This window comes from Olea europaea, chromosome 4, assembly GCF_002742605.1.
Source record: "Olea europaea var. sylvestris chromosome 4, O_europaea_v1, whole genome shotgun sequence".
NCBI lineage: Eukaryota > Viridiplantae > Streptophyta > Magnoliopsida > Lamiales > Oleaceae > Olea > Olea europaea.
Window position 1 is genome coordinate 18,614,980 of NC_036240.1, and position 20,249 is coordinate 18,635,228.

Consider the following 20,249-nt stretch of genomic DNA (forward strand, 5'->3'; position numbering starts at 1 on the left):
AATAATATTATTCTTGGCAAAAATACCGAAGCATAAATTAAACATTGGAGGAAAAGTAAAGAAACACCAATTGTAAGTGTTAGCTTGTTTCATTGTCTTTTCTATTTTTCCCAATTAACCATTAATCAATGGAAATCTAATAATTTAAAATCATGCATTGCACATGCATCGTACTAGTATTATATAAAAGTACATAGAAGATGTAGTAGGTGACAATGTGTTCTTGTCATATTTTATGTACATAGCCATTGTTTCACTACTAATATTCGTCAATCGAATGCCAACCAAATGGTTTATATTATGTGCACTTCTGAGTTCAAATACATGAAAATTTTAAATATACGTTCATATAAATCCATTATATTTATCTTAGCATAACCCACATGGTTATATATCTAGATGCACCTAGTGTTGTCCCTCTTTCGTCCTTCTTCAAATTCATTCTTGGTAGTCGCAAGGGTGAACTCATGAAATGCAAAGACAAGAAGAATTCTAAATGCTTCACATTTCTCGTAAAAATCATGCCATTAGTAGGAAGGGCACGGACAGACTCAAGAATATAGGACACAAGGGCTAAATTTGTCGACAAGGCAACAAACAGTGGACAACCAATGAGGAATGGTCATAATAAATTTTAAAATTCATATTCACTCCCTATAGGCCGGGTACGGTATGGTTTGGGTTGGTTTCGACTCCAACCCAAAACTAAACCAAAACCAAATTAGTCAGTTTGGGTGAATTTCAATACAACCAATCCATTCTAACTCTTAAACTGAGCAGAACCAATCTAAATCAGTTTGGTTTGGTTCAATTCGGTTAGTCGATATGGACTTTTAGTCAAAATTGAACTTTTTTTAAAAAAAAATGTCCAGGTTTTGGCTCAATTAGATTACAATATCTAAAATAATTAAATAAATTTATATTACAAGAATTATTGATTAACAAATAAAATTAGGTTACTAGAGATAGAACACCAGAAAACTTAAGAATTTTTTTGCTTCTTTATACATTATATAGTCTGATTGTCTAAGTAGGAAAAAAACTAAGTATAATGTAATGAGCTTGTGAAAGGAAATTTCAGTATTATTACTTACCGGCAACATCATAGATTGGAGGGAATCGTGATATAGTTATGAAATTAGAGCTAATCTTTTGATTTTAGTTTTCCTAAACAAAGGTAAACGTGTAAATAAGTTGGGTTGATTCAATTAACCAATGGTTTGAGGTTTCAAACTATGACCGAATCAAACCACCATAGTTTTATTTAAACGACAACCAAACAATACCAATTACCCATGTTAAACCGACCCAAACCGACTCGAGTCGATTTGATTTGATTGGTTTGATCAATTTTTCTACTTTTTTGCCCCAGGCTTACTCTATACTAAATTATCCAACTTCCACGAGAATGTGTCTTGACTGAATTTAGGATTTCTCTTCATCCGATGTTGGGCATGGCTGCCCAGGAATAGAATCAACAAAGAATTCCTCCACTGAAATGACAAGGCTTCATAATATGATAAAAAAAATGTTATTGTGCTATGTCCTTAAACTTCAATATTATCAAGCAATAGACAAATAATTTTAAAATGAATGTTTCTCTTACCAATATCATCTTGATCTGAAGAATCGTGTAGAATATCCGAATCAGATGGCGAAAATGGGAAACCAGGATAGTTTCCAAGAGCTCCTAAATCTGTATTTTTTTTTTTTTGGAAGTAACAAGCCTAATTAGTTACAACATCTAAAGAGTCGAGGAGAGAAGCAATTAGCAGTAAGGAAAAAATAATTTTTTCATGCATTAAAGAATGGATCAATGTCGCACAAAGAGAGCGAATTATGAACCAACAAGAATGAATCCGATAGATGATGAAAAAATAAATAAAATTAATTGAGGTCAATCGCAGTCCAGCTCAAGCTGTTGTTTACCGCAATGAACTACGATCTGGCTAAAATGATTCCTTTTATATATATATATATATATATATATATATATATATATATATATATATATATATATATATATATATATATATATATATATATATATATATATATATATATATATATATATATATATATATATATATATATATATATATATATATATATATATATATATATATATATATATATATATATATATATATATATATATATATATATATATATTTGAGTTTTTGTGATCCTTTTGACTAATTTTGAAGTACAACTTTTGAAATTCTTCTATTTTATCAATAAAACTCGTTTAGCTTATAGAGAGAAGGTTTACACCTTAGAAAAATAGAGAAAATGAAATAAGGATCGGGAAATGGGGCGTAGGTGGTGTCAAGATCATCCACTTTGATGATCATTCAATTTTCTTTAAATTTCCTTAAAGATCAGGTGATGCACTCAATTATTATTATTATTTTTTTTAATATTTAGAACATGTAATAAAATTCGGTAATTGGAATGATATATATTCCTCTTTTATAATTGTTGCCGATATTAATTGAACTATTTGATGATTTAATGCATTTAATTGAAGTTTATTCGAATTGACATAGAAATATAGCTCTTATTTGATTTAGATAAAAATTAGAATTTTAGCAAATTTTGATAAAAGTTGATGAAATATTGTTGAAAACATGTAGATTCCAAAAATGCGTGGTTAAAAATTGACTTGAATTAAAATATAGCTATTTAGCTGAACCAAACATATGCATAGTAAGTTCTACTAGATATGATTTATTTGAATTCAAAAGAGGTAAAATTAATTTCATTAGCTAATTCGATCAATACAACATTAAAATGAATCTTGAGATGTAAAATTAAAATGAATAATTATGGTGAAATCGAGAGTAACATTTCTCACATATAGATTTAAAAGATATTCACAGGGTCAATACAGGAGGGCATTTGTCCCCTTGTAATTGGCTAAACCAAATGCGCATATTCCCTTGTACTTGTAGTGTAGTTCACATTTTGCTAGGAACAATAAAATCATATTTAGAAAGATAGATAGTTCTCTTGAAAGCGATAATTCAAACTCTTAAATCAATTTATTATTTGTTCAAAGCTATGCATGTTTTCATTCGATTGAAATCACGTAAACACATCAAACATTAAAACATATAAGAACAAATTATTTTTTATTATTTTTATATAAATTTACTATAAAATAACCATTAAGTTTTCTCCAAAGAAAAATTTTAAAGTTGCAAATTTACTGGATAATAAAATCAAACAGGACTTTATAAGAGAAAAAAGAAAAAGAAAAAAGGAACAATCAGGCATGGTGGCGTAGGAATTAGGAGGCATTTTCGCCCCCAGGGCACATCTCCAAGTGGTAAAAGGGGAGGGTGGAGAAATCCAACTTTACTTGAGGCTGCCGCGTCAAGGGTTCGAATCTTGAAATATGGATTTGGTTCTTGGGTAAGTGCAAGTGTACAAGTAGCTTTCCACCCTGTACCTTTGGAGGCATAACTTGAGATTTACCTCCCTCACGATGCTGCAGGGTAGGGGCGGTGGGGGCCTTTAAGGTTGGGGTTCAACCTTTTTTTTAGGAGGCATTTTCGCATTAGGTAATACTCTGATTGTCTAGTTAGCATTAATTAGTTCTCCATTTTTTACTGTTATAAACTTGAACTCGGAGAGACTAATATGGTAAATATGAGATATATTTATTTTTCTTGATCAACAATTATCACCATAACGAGTTCAGGGGTTCTTTTGGTTTCCTTTATTAAGTTGGAATGAGATTACCATAAACTTCTATATAAGAATGAAATACCCCCATTCAGTTCTAGACAAAAAATTTACTCAAACAAGAAATAGATACATACAAAAATTCTGTTCTTGTCTACAATGAAGAAGAGAGTTTCTTTCGATCTGTTTGATGGTGAAGATCTTGATCTTCCTCTTCTTAAAGTGTTTCCAATGAAGAAGAAAAAGAAGAAGGAGGAGAAGATCGTTTCACTTAGCCTCTTTGATTATCTTCTTCCTCATGATCAACAACCACCATTAATGCCGCAACCTCTTGCTATGGTTCCTTGTTCAAGCAAAAAAATGCCCCAGAAATAAGAGAGAGTTGAAGAGCAATATCATACAAGAAGAGCCATAGCCTCTTCCTGAACCGCTTGTTCCTGAAATCTATCAAGAAATATAATTAAATGGAGGGACCGTGCCAATCTTCTTGTACCAAAAAGGGCTCACAGATTCTAATACCAAGTTCGATCAAAATTGGATTTTTCTTTCTCACAATAGAGAAAAATTAATGGAATTCTTGACACAAGCGGAGCGACAATTAGTAGAAGTTAACCAAGGCAATTTCAAGATTGTAACAATTGATTCGAAAGGTAAATACTATATGTTGCATATGAGGAGGTGGGGTACTCTAAAAATGGTTGTGCTTAAAAAAGATTGGAGTAAATTGGTGAAAACAAACAATTTGGAAGAAGGAGATTGGATTCAACTGTGGGGATATCGCCAAAATTCCCAATTTCATTTGGCTTTCAATATAAAAAAGCGGCAAAAAAGGTCACACATGGTGATGATGCAAGCATTAGCAATGTTGATGGCAATGGCTATAGCAGTAGTGGTGGTGCAAGGGGTAGTAGCCGCGGTTTTAGATCAAGTATCGTCTTCGAGGAATAGAAGATAATATGCATGAGTGATAGACTCGAAATTTTACTATTTTGGGCATGATCTAGTACTGATTATATTTGAACTAGATGGGTTTAGACATGTTTTTAGTATTGAGTCCTGTATTATTTCAGAGTCGTCAAGTTTTAGTTTATGAAATAATTACTGTTGTGGATATTTTCACTGTTGTTCGTTGTAGAATAACTTCGAGTTGTAAAATTGACCATAATTAGTAATGATAAATTGGGAGGTTTATATGCTAAGCCATTTTATTAATCAAATTATAGATAATTATTTCTTGAAAAAAGAAACTATTATGGAAAATTTCTATTGCTACTAGTGAGATGTTTCCTACACGGATAATTTTTCCTAGATAACTTTTTTACTTCAGAAAAAATCCTAACAACTGACGTTAATGCAAAAGACGATACAATCAATAATAAAGAATTTGAGCGGTATGGATTGAACTAAATTAGTAAATGAAAAAAAAAATAGAAAGCAAGTAAATAAACACATATACATACATACTGGTAAACTTCTCATAAAACTGAGCCAAATCTCAATCTGTGTATATCCACAATGGCAATAGTGTATCAAAATAATACGTACTTATGTATAAAAAGAAAGCTCGAAATTGGAGAAAAAAACATACATGATAATACTATTACTGTATATGTCATCGGGTGTTCTAACAGGGTATGATTGTGCTGCAATGTCATCTACAAGAATATGCTTCCTATGAATGGTCTTTTGCACTAAAATTAGGCTCGGTCGGCTTTTGAAGCACTAGAGGAGGTAATTTTGCACTAGGTACTCGGGGTGATAATTTAGCATGTATAGTTGTTGCGCAAGGAACAAGCAAATTGGCAGAAAATTTGATGTTTTAATGGTGGCTCCGAGGCTAGGTGAGCTCCTGCCCTCTTTTTGCCAAGGCCTTGTGAATTTTAACTTCTGCCACTTGCAGAGATTTCTTAATCTTCCTCCTGCAATGTTGATGCCATGCTAATTGGATAAAGTAGGCTTCCCATGTCCTCCATTGCTGGGAGCAGAACCTAAAGCAGTTATGTAAATACCTGGGTCATGCTTATTGTCTTCACATACTTCACTGAAATATTACATTTGAGAAGTAGGGAGGGAGGGAGAGAGAGAGAGAGAGGACAATTCGGGCGGGATATTTTGATTGATTGTAATGAACCTAATTATAATGTTCAAATAGCCCTTTGACAGAATATCGACATAGTTTCTTTATTAGGCATTCATATAATTGTATTAAGATACCTTTATGAGAGGTGGGATTAACCTCATAATTCTCCTCTTTCATTAAAGTAGCGGTGAATGGACATAGGTGATTATGTGTGAGCATTTCTGTTTTGGTATTACAGCTTAATCCTACATTTTATAGGGGGCGGGGAGCAGAGTGATGGAAAGCTATAGTCATTTTACTCAAAAAAATTTCGAATAATAAGTTGTATTTTAGAACTTGCCTAAGCTGTGGCTTGTGAAGAAACCTAAATTGGGAGGCCACGCATAGCTAAGAGTAGTTGTTGAGATGTACTTACTCTTGTAAGTAAACTCCAGCAAAGAAGGCAGCTGGTTATGAATTAAAGAATCTTCTTTGACTCCCTTGGTTTCTTGCCATTTGTATCGCTCATATTGTCACAAATTATCAGGAAGCATACTGTGGGACATCCATTGCTTTGATAGACTTCAAACATTTCTCAAACAGAAAATAAAAGCAACCTTAGCTATTTCCTCTCAAAATTCCTGTAGGAAAAATATGTTAGGCCCTAAGATATGACTTTAGGGGGGATATATAAGCTAAAATCAAATATAAGCTTATGACTTGTTCCACAAGATAGTATAAAGACTAGAAAATAAGTTTTTCATTTTGTCCATTGTACCGTATTAAATATGCCATTAAGCTATATGCACAAAGCAGAAAGTGTTTTAATTGGAATCAAGTACCATCCTCCATGTTACCAATGAGCAGCCCAATAATGGAGATGGAAATGGTGAAAAGAATCTCACAAATGTAAGTGCTCATTTTGATGTTTTGGCCCAAAGAACTGAATGAGAAACGTATGAGAAAAGGTATAAATTAAGGAACATGAAGATAATTACAAACCTTAAATTTCACAGACCCCACCAAAAGAATAGAAAAACATCTTAAGCTTTAGGTGGGATTTGTGGATTTTCTTAAGCATTTTATCCTTGAAGAATCTGTTTCTGACATTTTGGAAATTCCCAACTATTCTATTGTTGATCAAGGCTAAAATATGTCTCGGAATTAGACTCCTCAAACCTGAACAAAAGCACATAAAAGTCATAGCATATATCATACACCACTTTATTTCCCTCTTGTGAAATAAAGTGACAAGCTCTACCGTTCACAAAAGGTACAATATCACACAAAATAGAAACACTTTAGGAGCAAACTAAAATCTCGATTATCTTAGACAGTATTAAATAAGAAAAATAAGTTTTTTAAAGTATAGCCGGATACAGTCCAATCATGTCTGTGCATATTGTTAAACTTATTAGTATTAACGTTAGGGTACGTTTGGCTGATCTAGTGGACCATTGTCAGGGGTCGTATCGTTACATATTCAAATTTTAATTTTTGAACTTTTTATTAAGCCGATGTTATGCTTAAAATAGATTGGTTTGGTTCCTCGCATACCAAATGAAAGCGAGATTGTTGAGGAATGTGGGTGACGCTATATAGTGGAAGATTTTTGTAAGTATTCTCTACGAACTAGGCATAGTCATTGAGAAAGGTTCTTTATGTAGTTGAAATTAATGATTTGTATTTAGTTATTATTACACTATAATTTAACCATAAGTCACCTCTAAAACAAAATTGAATCACAAATTCTACTTTATACACATCAATGCAGGAATTGTGCATGACATTATCCAATTATGCACATAGATTGAAATTTTGATCTATAGCATCGAACCCCACTTACCTTGTTTCATGAAATTAATTGTTTCAATAATAACAAACTTCATTCATGTTCCTTCCTTAAGGATAATTGGCAAAAATATCAAAGCATAAAATAAACATTGGAGAAAAAGTAAAGAAACAATTTTTTTTTAATAATATATACTGCTCTATTCATCTTCCACGTCGTCTATATGGATTTTAACTAAACGTCGTATGTCCACGAGAAAAACCAATTGTAATTGTTAGCTTGTTTCAATGTCTTTTCTATTTTTCCCAATTAACCATTAATCAATGGATATCCAATATTTTAAAATCATGCATCACACGTGCATTGTACTAGTATTATATAAAAGTACCATAGTTGCTGACAATGTATTCTTGTCATATTTTATTAGCATAACCATTGGTTTGCTACTAATATTCTTCATTCGATTGCCAACCAAATGGTTTATATTATGTGCACTTCTGAGTTCAAATACACGAAAATTTTATCGACTCATTATACTTAGCATAACCTACATGGTTATGCATCTATATGTACCTAGTGTTGTCCCTCTTTCGTCCTTCGAACTCCCAAATATTCAAGCATTGCAATTTCGCTCCCTCTTTCTCTTTGAGTTACGACATTGGTACTTTCTTAAGTTTTTCTTCAATAGAAAACGTGATAAAGTCTTTTAAGTTTATGGGAGAAAATAAAAATGTGAGGAAGGAGAATACACTATAGGCACTAGATATCAAAATAGTCTTTAAGTCGGAGTTGTGAAGCCAAACCCTAGAACGTCAATCTTTTCTACACAAACTACACTAGAAAGCCACAAAGCAACAAAGTATGGGTTATTCTTCTTTCTAGTAATGCCATGAAATTTTGCAAGGGGAATGCTCTCGTTTTCTTGCGAAAATGAAAATTCTGGAGTAAACACAAACGAAAAAATTAAAAAGTGATGATTAGCATTTTCCAGAAGTAAAAACTTAACCAAACCAAGCATCCAAAGCAATTCCAATTCATTTGGTTGTCCACTAATGCCATTATTTTACTGAACTCTATGCATTTATTTCAACAAAACAAATAAAAGAAGCCACTGTCATTGTTGTCTATTCTTAAGTATCGACCCTTCAAGTTCAAATATTTATCATGATAACTCAAAATCAAATGAGTACTTCTAAAATAGACAAATCGAAGTTTAATTCCGAAAATCAATAAATATGAAATTTGCAGAAATGAGATGGGTATAAAGTTCTAGAAATCAAAGTTCAGTATATGTAAAATCTGGAATTTAAAAATCTAACTTTGGGACATAACATTTGAAATTGAAGAATGGTTTGCCAAAAAAAATTAAGAAATTACAATTTGAACCTTCAATAAATACATTTCTACAGGCACTACGTGCATTGCAAGTGAAATACACATGCATACACTAATTGTTCTATTTGATAGCATTAAATTCCATGGAAAATATCACATCCGTGGAATTCGTTTTCTACCTTGACTGTTTGATACGAAAGTGGAAATTGAGTTCGAATTTCAAGGTACAAACACTTAAAACAGTCTTTGGCCAATTGAGTGGAAATCGAATTCCTATCGTTCTGGTGATTTTTTCTTTTCCAACTTACATGGAAATGATTTGCCTTCTTCCACATTTGAAATCAAATAGACCCTAAATGTTTAAAACCTATTCGATTGATTGGGAAGTTGTATTTACATGGATTAGGACGTATTGCTTTAATAAATCGTATTACACTAGTTAAGAATTATCCCATTACGGCATTTGGTGTTAACAATAATTATGGATAAGTAAACCAGTGTGAAAGAGGAATTTAGTTAATATAGTGGAATAGGTAATGAAATCTAAATATTTTCCTTACTAATTTGAGTTCTAATTCAAGAATTAATATTGAGGAGTTAAATATGTAAAAAGATCAAAGTCTTACATCTCCAAAAGATTTTATATTTATAAATAGTATTTATGCATAATAGAGAGCATTTTTAAATTTAAAGAGTAATTTTTTTATACACTTCAACAAGCTTTCTATTTTGATTCTTTATTTGATTTTTTTTTCAATGAATATTTAATAATTTCTCCACATATTTTATTTAAATATATTTTTTATATATTAATGATCAATCAATTCAAATGTAATTTGAAAATTTTAAATTGTAGAGTATTGAAATTTGTAATGTATTAAATGTAATCATTTTACATTAAAAATAGAGAGTGGGTTTGGCTCCAAACTCACTCTCTACTTTAAAAAGTTAAAAAAGAAATTTTTCGTTTGTTTTTAGAATCAGACCATTATTTGGACCTATTTGATACTTTTTATGTACCTTCTCTTTCTAGAAATTTAGTTTCCTTGTCAAATTTCAATGGATATTCGTTTAATTTTAATAATAGTAGTTTTCGTTTATTTAGAAATGGAACATTTGTTGGTTCTGGTATTTTATATGAAGGGCTATATAAATTTAATCTTAATAAAACTTTTGCACAAACTCTTCTAATCTTGCATCGCAATGTTGGAATTAAACGTAGAGCTTATGAAAATTCTTCCATCTTGTGGTATAAACGACTGGGGCATATATTCAGAGAAAGGATGGAGATATTAGTAAAATATGGGATTCTTTTAGATCTTGATTTTACTGATTTTGATGTATGTGTTAATTGCATTAAAGGAAAGCAAACCAAACATACAAAGAAAGGAGCTACAAGAAGTGAAGAACTTCTGGAGATTATCCATACTGATATTTGTGGACCTTTCGACTCACCGTCACTTGGTGAAGAAAAGTATTTCATCATTTTCATTGATGATTTTTCACGTTACAGTTATGTCTATTTGTTGCATGAAAAGTCTCAATAAATGCTTTAAAGACATATATTGCTGAAGTCGAGAGAAAATTAGACAGAAAGGTAAAAATCATTCGATCTAACAGAGGTGGTGAGTATTATGGAAGGTCTGATGGAGTGAGACAATGTCCAGGTCCTTTTGCTAAATTCCTAGAAGAGCATGACATTTGTGCACAATACACAGTGCTTGGTATGATTCAGCAGAATGGTGTAGCTGAAAGGCGAAATTGTACACTTATGGAAATGGTTAGGAGTATGTTAAGTAATTTCTCGGTACCCATTTCATTGTGGATGGAAGCCCTTAAGACCACTATTTATTTACTTAATCGGGTTCCTAGTAAGGCAGTTCAAAAGATCCCTTTTAAATTGTGGACAGAAAGGAAGCCAAGCTTACGACACCTTCATATTTGGGGATGTCCAGCAGAGGCTAGGATCTACAGTCTACATGAAAAGAAATTAGATTCTAGAACTGTAAGGTGGTACTTTATTGGTTACCCAAAGAAGTCCAAAGGGTATAGGTTTTACTGTCCCAACCATAGTACGAAGATTGTAGAAGCCGAAAATAACAGGTTCTTTCAAAATGGTAAAATTAGTGGGAGTGACGCATTACGTAATGTGATCATTTAAGAAGTTCGAGTGCTTGTCTCGATACCCGTAACTTCAAGGAAAATTGTTGTTTTTTCTGTTATAGAACAGTATAACAACACCTAACAACAATCTAGTGATCAGTTACTCTATAATGAGATTGTCACTTGTGAACAGGTTGCAGAACAACCACAAGAAATAGTATTAAGAAGATCTTAAAGAGAAAGGAGATTAGCTATTTTAGATGATTATTTGGTATATCTGCAAGAGTCTGATTATGATTAGGGACAAGTAAAGATCCGATTTCATTTTCACAAGCTACTGAAAGTGATAATTCTGAAAAGTGGATCAATGTTGTGAATGATGAGTTGAAATCAATGGAACAGAATGAAGTCTGGGACGTTGTTGATTTGCCTAAAGGTTCTATCAGTCGGGTATAAATGGGTCTTTAGGACCAAACACGACTGTAAAGGCAATATCGAACGGCTTAAAGCTATATTTGTTGCAATAGATTTCACTAAAAAATGAGGCGTTGATTACAAAGAGACGTTCTCTCCTGTATCGAAGAAGGACTTTCTCAGAATCATAATGGCTCTAGTAGCTCATTTTGATTTAGAGTTGTATCAGATGGATGTGAAAACTGCTTTTTTAAACGAGAATTTAGATGAAGAGGTCTATATGGATTAATCTGGAGGTTTATTGATTAAAGGAAAGGAGCATATGGTATGCAAGTTAGAAAAATCGATATATGGACTTAAAGAAGCTTCCAAACAATGGTATATTAAGTTTAGTGATACCATCATTTCCTTTGGATTTAAGGAGAAAATTGTTGATCGGTGTATATATTTGAAGGTCAGTGGGAGTAAATTTATTTTCTTGATTCTATATGTTGATGATATATTGCTTGCTAGTAGTAATCTTGCTTTACTGCACAAAACTAAGAAATTTCTTTCCATGAACTTTGAAATGAAAGATATGGGTGAGGCAGCCTACGTGATAGGAATTGAGATATTCCGTGATAGATCACGTGGAGTGTTAGGATTGTCTCAAAAATGATATATCGATAAAGTTCTTAAAAGATTGAATAGGGTTAATTGTGCTACCACTCCTGCTCCTATTTGTAAAGGAGACAAGTTAAGTGAAAGGGATTGTCCAAGGAATCCATTGGAAAGGAAAAGTATGGAAAATATTCCTTATGCATCTGTTGTTGGAAGCTTGATGTATGCACAGACTTGTACGAGACCAAACATCAGCTTTGCAGTTGGTATCCTAGGGAGATACCAAAGTAATCTTAGAATTGCGCATTGGAAAGTTGCGAAGAAAGTGTTGAGGCATTTGAAGGGAACAAGGCAATGCATGCTAATGTATCGAAGATCTGACCAATTAGAAGTGATTGGTCAGATTTTGCTAGCTGTGTTGACGGTCGAAAATTAACATATGGTTTCTTGTTCCTATTAGTTGGAGGAGCAATATCATGGAAGAGCGCCAAACTGACTGTCATAATAGCATCTGCCATGGAAGTTGAATTTATAGCATGCTTTGAGGCCACAGTACATGCATTATGGCTGTGAAATTTTATCTCAGGACTTGAAATTGTCGACAGTATTGCCAGACCGCTAAGAGTGTATTGTGACAATTCCCCAGCAGTCATTTCTCCAAGAACGACAAATATAGTAATGGCGCTAAGCACATAGAGCGCAAATATTTGGCCGTTAAGGAGGAAGTTCAGAAACAAAGAGTGTCTATAGAATATATTAAGACTGAGCTCATAATTGCAGATTCTTTAACTAAAGGATTACCACCAAAGACATTTAAAGAACATGTTGATCCCATGGGTCTTGGTTTTGATCCATGGGTTTTGTTTATGGATCTCAATTTTCATGTTTTGTTCTAAGACATTAATAGAGATTTCATTTACCGTGTTTATGATATTTCTTGTTTTCCATGTATTATGTAATTATGGATATGAATTATTGATAACAAGAATCGTTTTTGACAAAGACATTATTGGGACATTATAGTTACTTCCCATTATGGATTGTGATTAAGTGATTTACTAGCATCGTGGTATATGGAAGGGAAAATGTTGCTATAATGATGTTCACCGCCATGACCCATGTTAGCAAGTTATTTAATTACAATATTAACGTAATCTCACTAAAGGTGCAAATGAGCTGATGTTATGTGTATATTATAGTTACCTTATCGATTCAAATAAAGTGTTGTTGTCAAATGGACCAAGTGGGAGAATGTAAGAATTAATGTCCCACATGACCGAAAAAAATAACTAACTTTATTTGAATTTTAAACGTTGAGGTAGTTATTGGCTCATAAAAGATAGGCATGTCGGTTTTGTGAGATTTATGGGGAGTTATTTGCCTAATTAACCACTTTATGGGGAGTGGTTACTTTTGCGAAAAATCGTTCTCTCTCTACGCTACATATGTTCGATACATACCCATAGATTTAGTCAATTGAAAAGTCACAAGAAAGAGGGGTCAAGTTGAGAGAAACGTTTTCTCTATTACTGGTTTATCTTGTTTTGCAAATTTAAAATATTTCAATTATCTCCATGAATCAAGATATGTTTCTTGATCATTTTATTCATATGTGAAAATTATGGAATTCTAAGATCTTCGCATTAAGGTAAATTTAATATCTTACATTGTACCCATTGCTATTCCCCTTTTGTTCTTCAACCTCTTGAATGCTTACGCATTGTAACTCTGCTAAACCTCTTTACGTATAGCAAACTTACAATAAAAAAATATATGTAGGGAGGGAGGGACAGGGTCGGTCCTGTGGCTAGGCAAATGAGGCCTATGCCTTAGGCCTAAAACCATAGGGGCCTATTTTGTTCCAATTTTTCTTTTTAAATATTAAAATAAGGAGAAGGAAAATAATTTTTTTCATTAATTGTGAGATGATTGGGGTATTTGTTTATTATTTTGGTGTTAAGTTTTAAATTAGTAATATGTTGCATTTAATTTTGCATTTACGTCGATTTTGGAGCCTAATTTTTGGATTTCGTCTCGGGGCCCGACAATTATAGTACCAACCCTGGGTAGGGGAGGCCCTAGGAGTGTAATCTATGGACTAGGACGCAAGGCCGCATACATCTTTGTGTTCATTTTTTCAGAAAGGCCTCGGACTAATTCAAGTTAATTTGAGAATAATTTGCTTTGTGTGTGACTCGTTGGCACTAGGGGGGAGGGGCGAGGGGAGAGGGGATGAAATGTCTCAAGTGCATGGGGGAGAGAGAATGGGTGAATTGAGGTTAAGATAAAGTAATCGCATGCATTTTTGGTAGGTAATGTTTATTATGCGCATGAAGAATAAGACTTTTTTGACAATGTTAAATTGACTTTTCATTAAAAAAAGGTGTTTTCTAAAAAATAAAAAATAAAAAAATAGCAATATTTGATGTCGACATACCAACTTAGAAAAATTCTTCTTTGATTTAGGACCTTGTTCATAATTCATTTTTTGAGAGAGTTATTTTCAAGAAAAAAAAAAGGAAAAAGCCAAATTCCTCAAAAAGTCATGGCATGACTAGGAAGGCCGTCATCTTTATTAGAGCTTGTTCGAGCTCCATTATTTATAAAAAATGCATTTTTTATCGTATTTTGACATCATTTCAACTATGTATTTTTTAATAAAATAATATTATACGTAAATTCAAAATATTTTCTTCTCTTTTAATCACATATTTTTTATCAGTACACTATTCACAAATTTATTTTTCCTAAAAAATGGAGAGGGCTTAATCTCACAACCTGGTCATCCAAGAAAACCCTCACATGACTTCGGAAGCCTCGAAAAGAACCCCTTGGTTTCTTCCCCCTTTCAACCATTTACAACACGCCACGTCACGTCACAATTTTGGTTCAGATTTTCCATCGTTACGAAAATACCCCCAAACCCTTTTTCTATTCATCGCTTTAGCACATTTCTCCTCTCAGATGTGCACATTGCAAAGTCGCCTCGCCGAACATCTGAACCCACACAAATCCGCTCACTTTCTCTCTCTATCTATATATACAGTGAAAACATATACTATCTGTATGTATACCTGTGTTGTTCTGGTATTTTTAGTTTGTTAGACGACGGCGTTTGGAGTTAGGGTTTTTGGTTATGAAGGAATTAGTGGACGTACAATTCGGGTGGAATTGAGAGGTCAACGGTGAGGATTTCGTCTCCGGATGGAGGGAGGTAGCGTCTCTAGACTTTCTTCTGGTACTCTTCATTTCCTTCAGTTACTTCGATATTGAGTGTAAAACTCAGTTATTAGTCTGGACCCTTTTGTGTACTTACTGAATGGCATATTTGTAATTTAGTAGGCTGATTTTAGATAGTATTTAAGAGATACTTTTTTGTCTTTCATACACTTGATTTCCATTAATTGAAGGCTACAGAATTGTATTTCCTTTGAGATTCTCTCTCCCCCTTTTCTCACTGTGTTTTCGTAGAATTCTTCAATTCTATTTAGCAGAGGCGACTTGAAGTTAGAAGTTTGGTCTCGTTTGCATATTGGTGTCAAAGATGGTGAGTTGAGATTGCATGAAAAGTAGACGTATTGAGAATTTATGGTTCATCACCCTCAGTCACCACCTTCTTTTAGAAAAAAAAATTGTATGCACTTTAGTTTTTTAGCAAGCTGGTTTTTAGCCTTTAGTTGGATTATGTTTTAGTTGTTCAGCGATTATTGTTTTTAACTTTCAGTTGAGTTAGGGTTTTTCCTATGATGGTTATTTTCTGGCACCTTATGACAATATTTTTGCTATGCTTGTCTTTGATTATTATCTTGGAGGATTTCTGTTGTTTTGTTCTATGATTGCTTTTTCAGGTTCATGGTGTTTGAATTTGGAATTTAATGTGAATTTTTCGTTATGATTTTTATTAAGTTTTTGTTCTTTTGATCTAGTTATGTTAGAAAGAGAAAAATGATTATTTATTTATTGCGGTGAGTTTGCTTGTAATCCCTTTTTTGTGGCACACTAGTGTATTTGCAGGAGCTGTTTAATTTGAGTGAACATATGTACATGGGCCAGTGACTTGTAAAAGTTGAAAAGTTTTTAACTGAAAACATGTTAGGATGATATGATCATGGGATGATAATTTTTTTTTTCAACTAGACATTGCTATAAATGCCAGAGCCCATGTTTAAACGGTTGTGCTACATATACATAATAGGTTTACATAATGATACCTATGATGTGGTGATATATGATTGGGTTAGAATTTCTTCAACCAAATTTAAAAAAAAAAAAAAAAAAAAATTTCCCCACTCTCTCTGACACCTAATTTGTATGTTAATTTTTTATATAACTAATGTACAAGTAGCAATATTCATGTTTAAATATTCTTTAATATTCTTTGTCAGGGGGTGTTTAAACACAAAGTTAAACTTAACAATAGGAAAGAGAGGAGGAAAGGGTTTAGATTAGGACTGGATTTTTAAATATCGAAGAAGATGCTGAATAGATGTGCGCTACATCTTTTCTATGTTCTCCATGGTCTCTTTTCCTCTTTACACATTTATCATTCCAATAAATGTATTATTTAAAGAACTGGAAGTTGTGTCTAGTCATAACCATATGGTGACTGGCTAATATTTTGCAGAAACTTACCTCGAGACTAAGTAAATTTATTAGAAATGAATAGAAGATATTATGTGTCAGTTGGAATTGGAAACTCGTAAATGGATACCTTAATTATTATTTCCCTCTAGTGGCAGCCTTTTGACACTTGAATTGCATAATTTTATTGAGATACTAGGTTCACTTTCTTTTGGAAATAGGATGTATACATCTATTGTTTAATAATTTTGCACAGATAGTTTTTACCCTGCTCAGATCATGCCATGGTAAGGTTCGCCATGGAATATATGTAATAAGAGTAAATTTCCCTTGTGTAATTCTGATTTCCCTTTCTGGGTGGATCTTTGCCTTTTAGGGAAATACAGATGGATTATAATGACAATGACTATGAAGGCCAGAATCTTCATTTAGCTGGTGAAGATAGCTCCAAAATATCTTCGGTTTTGTGTCCATATGCTCTTCCTAAGTTTGATTTTGATGACAGTCTCCAGGGGCATTTAAGATTCGACAGTTTGGTTGAAAACGAAGTTTTTCTTGGAATTGCAAGTCAGGAAGACAATCAGTGGATTGAGGATTTTTCTCGGGGAAGCAGTGGAATTGAGTTCCACTCCAGTGCAGCAGAATCTTGTTCCTTGCCAAGGCGTAACAATGTCTGGTCCGAGGCAACATCATCTGAATCTGTTGAAATGTTATTGAAGGCAGTTGGACAGGAGGAGATGGTCCCAGGTGAAGCTATAGTAGAGGAAACAGACCCAGGTGATCAATATTGTGGCATGATGGAACCAATGGAAAGTAACCTGAAGCACGATGACAAAATTGTTGGCACCCAGGATCCCAATCAATCATTAACGCCAGGTGAACATCACAGAGATGCTTCTGTGTTGAATCAGAGTGCAGGAGACCCAGGTGTTCATGTGGAATGTTCGTTACATGCTGAAGGGATGAAAGATACTGCTGATGATAGTTTAGAAGTTGATAGTGAGAAAAGTAGTTCAGGTGAGACTTGGAAAAATTTGCGAAGTGATTCAGAGTGTATTAATGATGGTCAAGGGGAGCCCAATGCTTCTAGGGATAAAATGCAAGAAATTTTATCTGTTCCTGGGATACAAAATGATATTATGGAGAGCTCTTTGCAGAAAGTTACTGTGAGTGTGGGGGAGTTGAATGATCTGGACAAGGGTTGTGATGTTAAAACTGTGAGTTTGAGTGGTTTGGATAAAGATATTTTTAAGAGATCCAAGTTAGATAAGAAAGAGTTGAATACAGATGACGAAATGATGGGTGGAAGTGATGCTGAAACTGTTAACTCAAAGTTGGGTGCTGCTTTTGGGGTTGCATCGGAGACTGGATCTATAGAAGAGCGTGTAGTTGAAACCAGTAAATTTGAGAATCCATCCCGTGTCATGGAGAAGGGAGACTCTTTGCAGCTGACATTAGAACGGTGCAAGGAAGATTGTGATGACCCTGGCGATGGTAGCATACGCGCAGCTGTGGCTCTCTCTGTGGGCACAGAGGTTAAACAGCAGATCTCTGGTGAAAATAAATTAGACAAGGGGTCATCTGTTTCCATTCAACCAGAGGGCTGTATTGAGCATAGTACAGAAGGCAGAAAGGCTGATGCCCTTGAAATCTGCTCCAAATCTGAGCTGAAGAAGGCTTCTGCTATTCCATCGCCAGATGGACAGAGGAGTTCTATTGATAAAGAAGATATTTATCATGGAAGTAACAACCTGCTGGAGGCTTCACCTTCCACTTTTGAGGCTTCCACGTTATCTGAGGTGCAAGGCAATCCGTCAGAACAGGATAATGAAACCCTTGTTAATCCTGCAAACAAGCTTGATAATTTGACAGTTACATCCGTTGCTGGTGGATGTGTTGGGGAAAATCCAATAAATGAGGATAAGAAAGATGCCGATGATGATCCTGGGATGCATACAAAAGTTCTAAACGATGATGATGATCATAATGGCTCATCTATTCTGTCTGGATCCATGCAAATCTATGAAGAAACCAATCCCTCTATGCAGACAGATTCTCTTAAATGTGATCAGGGTCTTTCTGCAGGTCAGAATCAGAAAGGAGATGAGAAGTCACATTTTGCTTGGAATGATATGGGTTGTGATAACAACGTGAAAGAGGTAGGATTCACCATTCCAGGTGAGGGAGTTAAAGAAAATATTGACTCAGTTCCTGGCTCAGCATCCAAAATTCACGTTGGGGAGCATCCAGGTATTATATACGTGTCGTGCATCTTCCTTCCAAACCCACACCAATTTTTCTTAGTTTTGATACCATTCAATTTGTATATTTAATGCGTGTTCGGCAAATCTAAAATTATAATGTAAGTTAGTCAAACTCACTATTTATTGCACACATTCTATGGACCCACAATTTATTACCCACTTTATTTCCACATTTCGTGGGACCCATTGCGTAAATTTGAATTTAAGCTCTCCCAAATAAGCACTCAATGTAATAAATCATCATCTGATCCTAATCCAGTTCATTCTTTGAATTGCCTCTCAGTTCTGAACACTGAGATGGAAGATACAAACGTGGCATCACAGGTTGAGGATCACAATGAAGAGCTCGAGTTGCCTTTAAATGATGTGGAATCAGTGCACAAAGATGAGAATGAAGAAACTGAATTGAAAGTCCCTGCAGAACCAAGGATCTCAATTTTGGGGGGGACCTTGGAAATGACAGAGAAGCCAACCCCTGTTTCTGAACCTCAAAAGGCTTCCCCTTGTGACTCTGCTGTGGAGGCGGGATTTAAGACAGTCAATCAATCTATTCCTGTGATGGAGACTGCTGATGCTGCAACCTGTGATAAGGCCAGTCAAAAATCTGAGAATTTGGAAGCATGTCCTGTGAGTGAAATGATTGTAGAAGAAGGTAATGGCTCTGAATCAGCACCTTTTGGGAAGCCAATGGACAAGAGGATTGAAAGAAATCATGGAGCTACTTCTTTGATAGATCCAGGTGAATTTGTACTTTCCTTTAGGAAATTATGTGGATAAAGTAAAAATGGAAGTCCATGTGGTTTGTGGATATGGATCCCTTTTCGTGTTGCTGGATCTTCTAGTTGTCATGTTATCTCTTCCATTGGCACACAATAAGAAAGCAGAAAATCTTTTTTCTTTTTAACTAATTTTTGCTTATTTTCAATGCTAATGATTATTCTTCTTTCCCCTGGTTTATTTTTGTAGTTGTGACAAGTTTGTCAGAGAGCTTTTTTTTTCTTTTTTTCTTGTTTTTGTTTATGCATATATCCATTTTTTACAGTGAAAGTAATGTCAGAATAATTACTAAAATTTAAATCGTTCTGACTTCTGTTTCTCCATTTCAAATGTTCCCTTATAATTTGTGTTTCATCATATCATGTATTGCCTACACATGCTGATATTGACATTTACCATATTTTATGGATGAGTACCTGTTGTTTCATTGGAAAGATGATTGGAGAGAATGATTAGCACTTATAGGTGATGAATACTCCCTTGTACATACACCAAGTTGGTTGATACTTGCCAAATATTTCAATAGTGGGTTTCCAGTCAGAAACTCTTAACCATGTGGTGTAGGCAGTTCAGCAGTGCCAGAGGCCTTGTCATACATGCAACACCCGCGCGGGGGGGGGGGGGGGGGGGGGGG

General features: G+C 34.0%; 1 protein-coding gene across 3 annotated transcripts in view; it reads left to right on the forward strand.

The window, feature by feature from the left end:
• The first annotated feature begins 14,924 nt into the window (after positions 1-14,924).
• Positions 14,925-20,249, forward strand: part of LOC111393895 — a 13,320-nt gene continuing 7,995 nt past the window's right edge. Inside the window, exons 1-3 of one of the 3 annotated variants that reach the window (XR_002702508.1) lie at positions 14,925-15,231; positions 16,951-18,824; positions 19,122-19,577. Coding sequence is in view for 2 of the 3 variants with exons in the window: in XM_023019666.1 (XP_022875434.1) it covers positions 16,961-18,824; positions 19,122-19,577 (2,320 nt within the window). In the remaining variant the exon portion in view is untranslated. The remainder of the gene's footprint in view (positions 15,232-16,950; positions 18,825-19,121; positions 19,578-20,249) is intronic. The other 2 variants (XM_023019666.1, XM_023019665.1) reach the window with 2 other exon arrangements.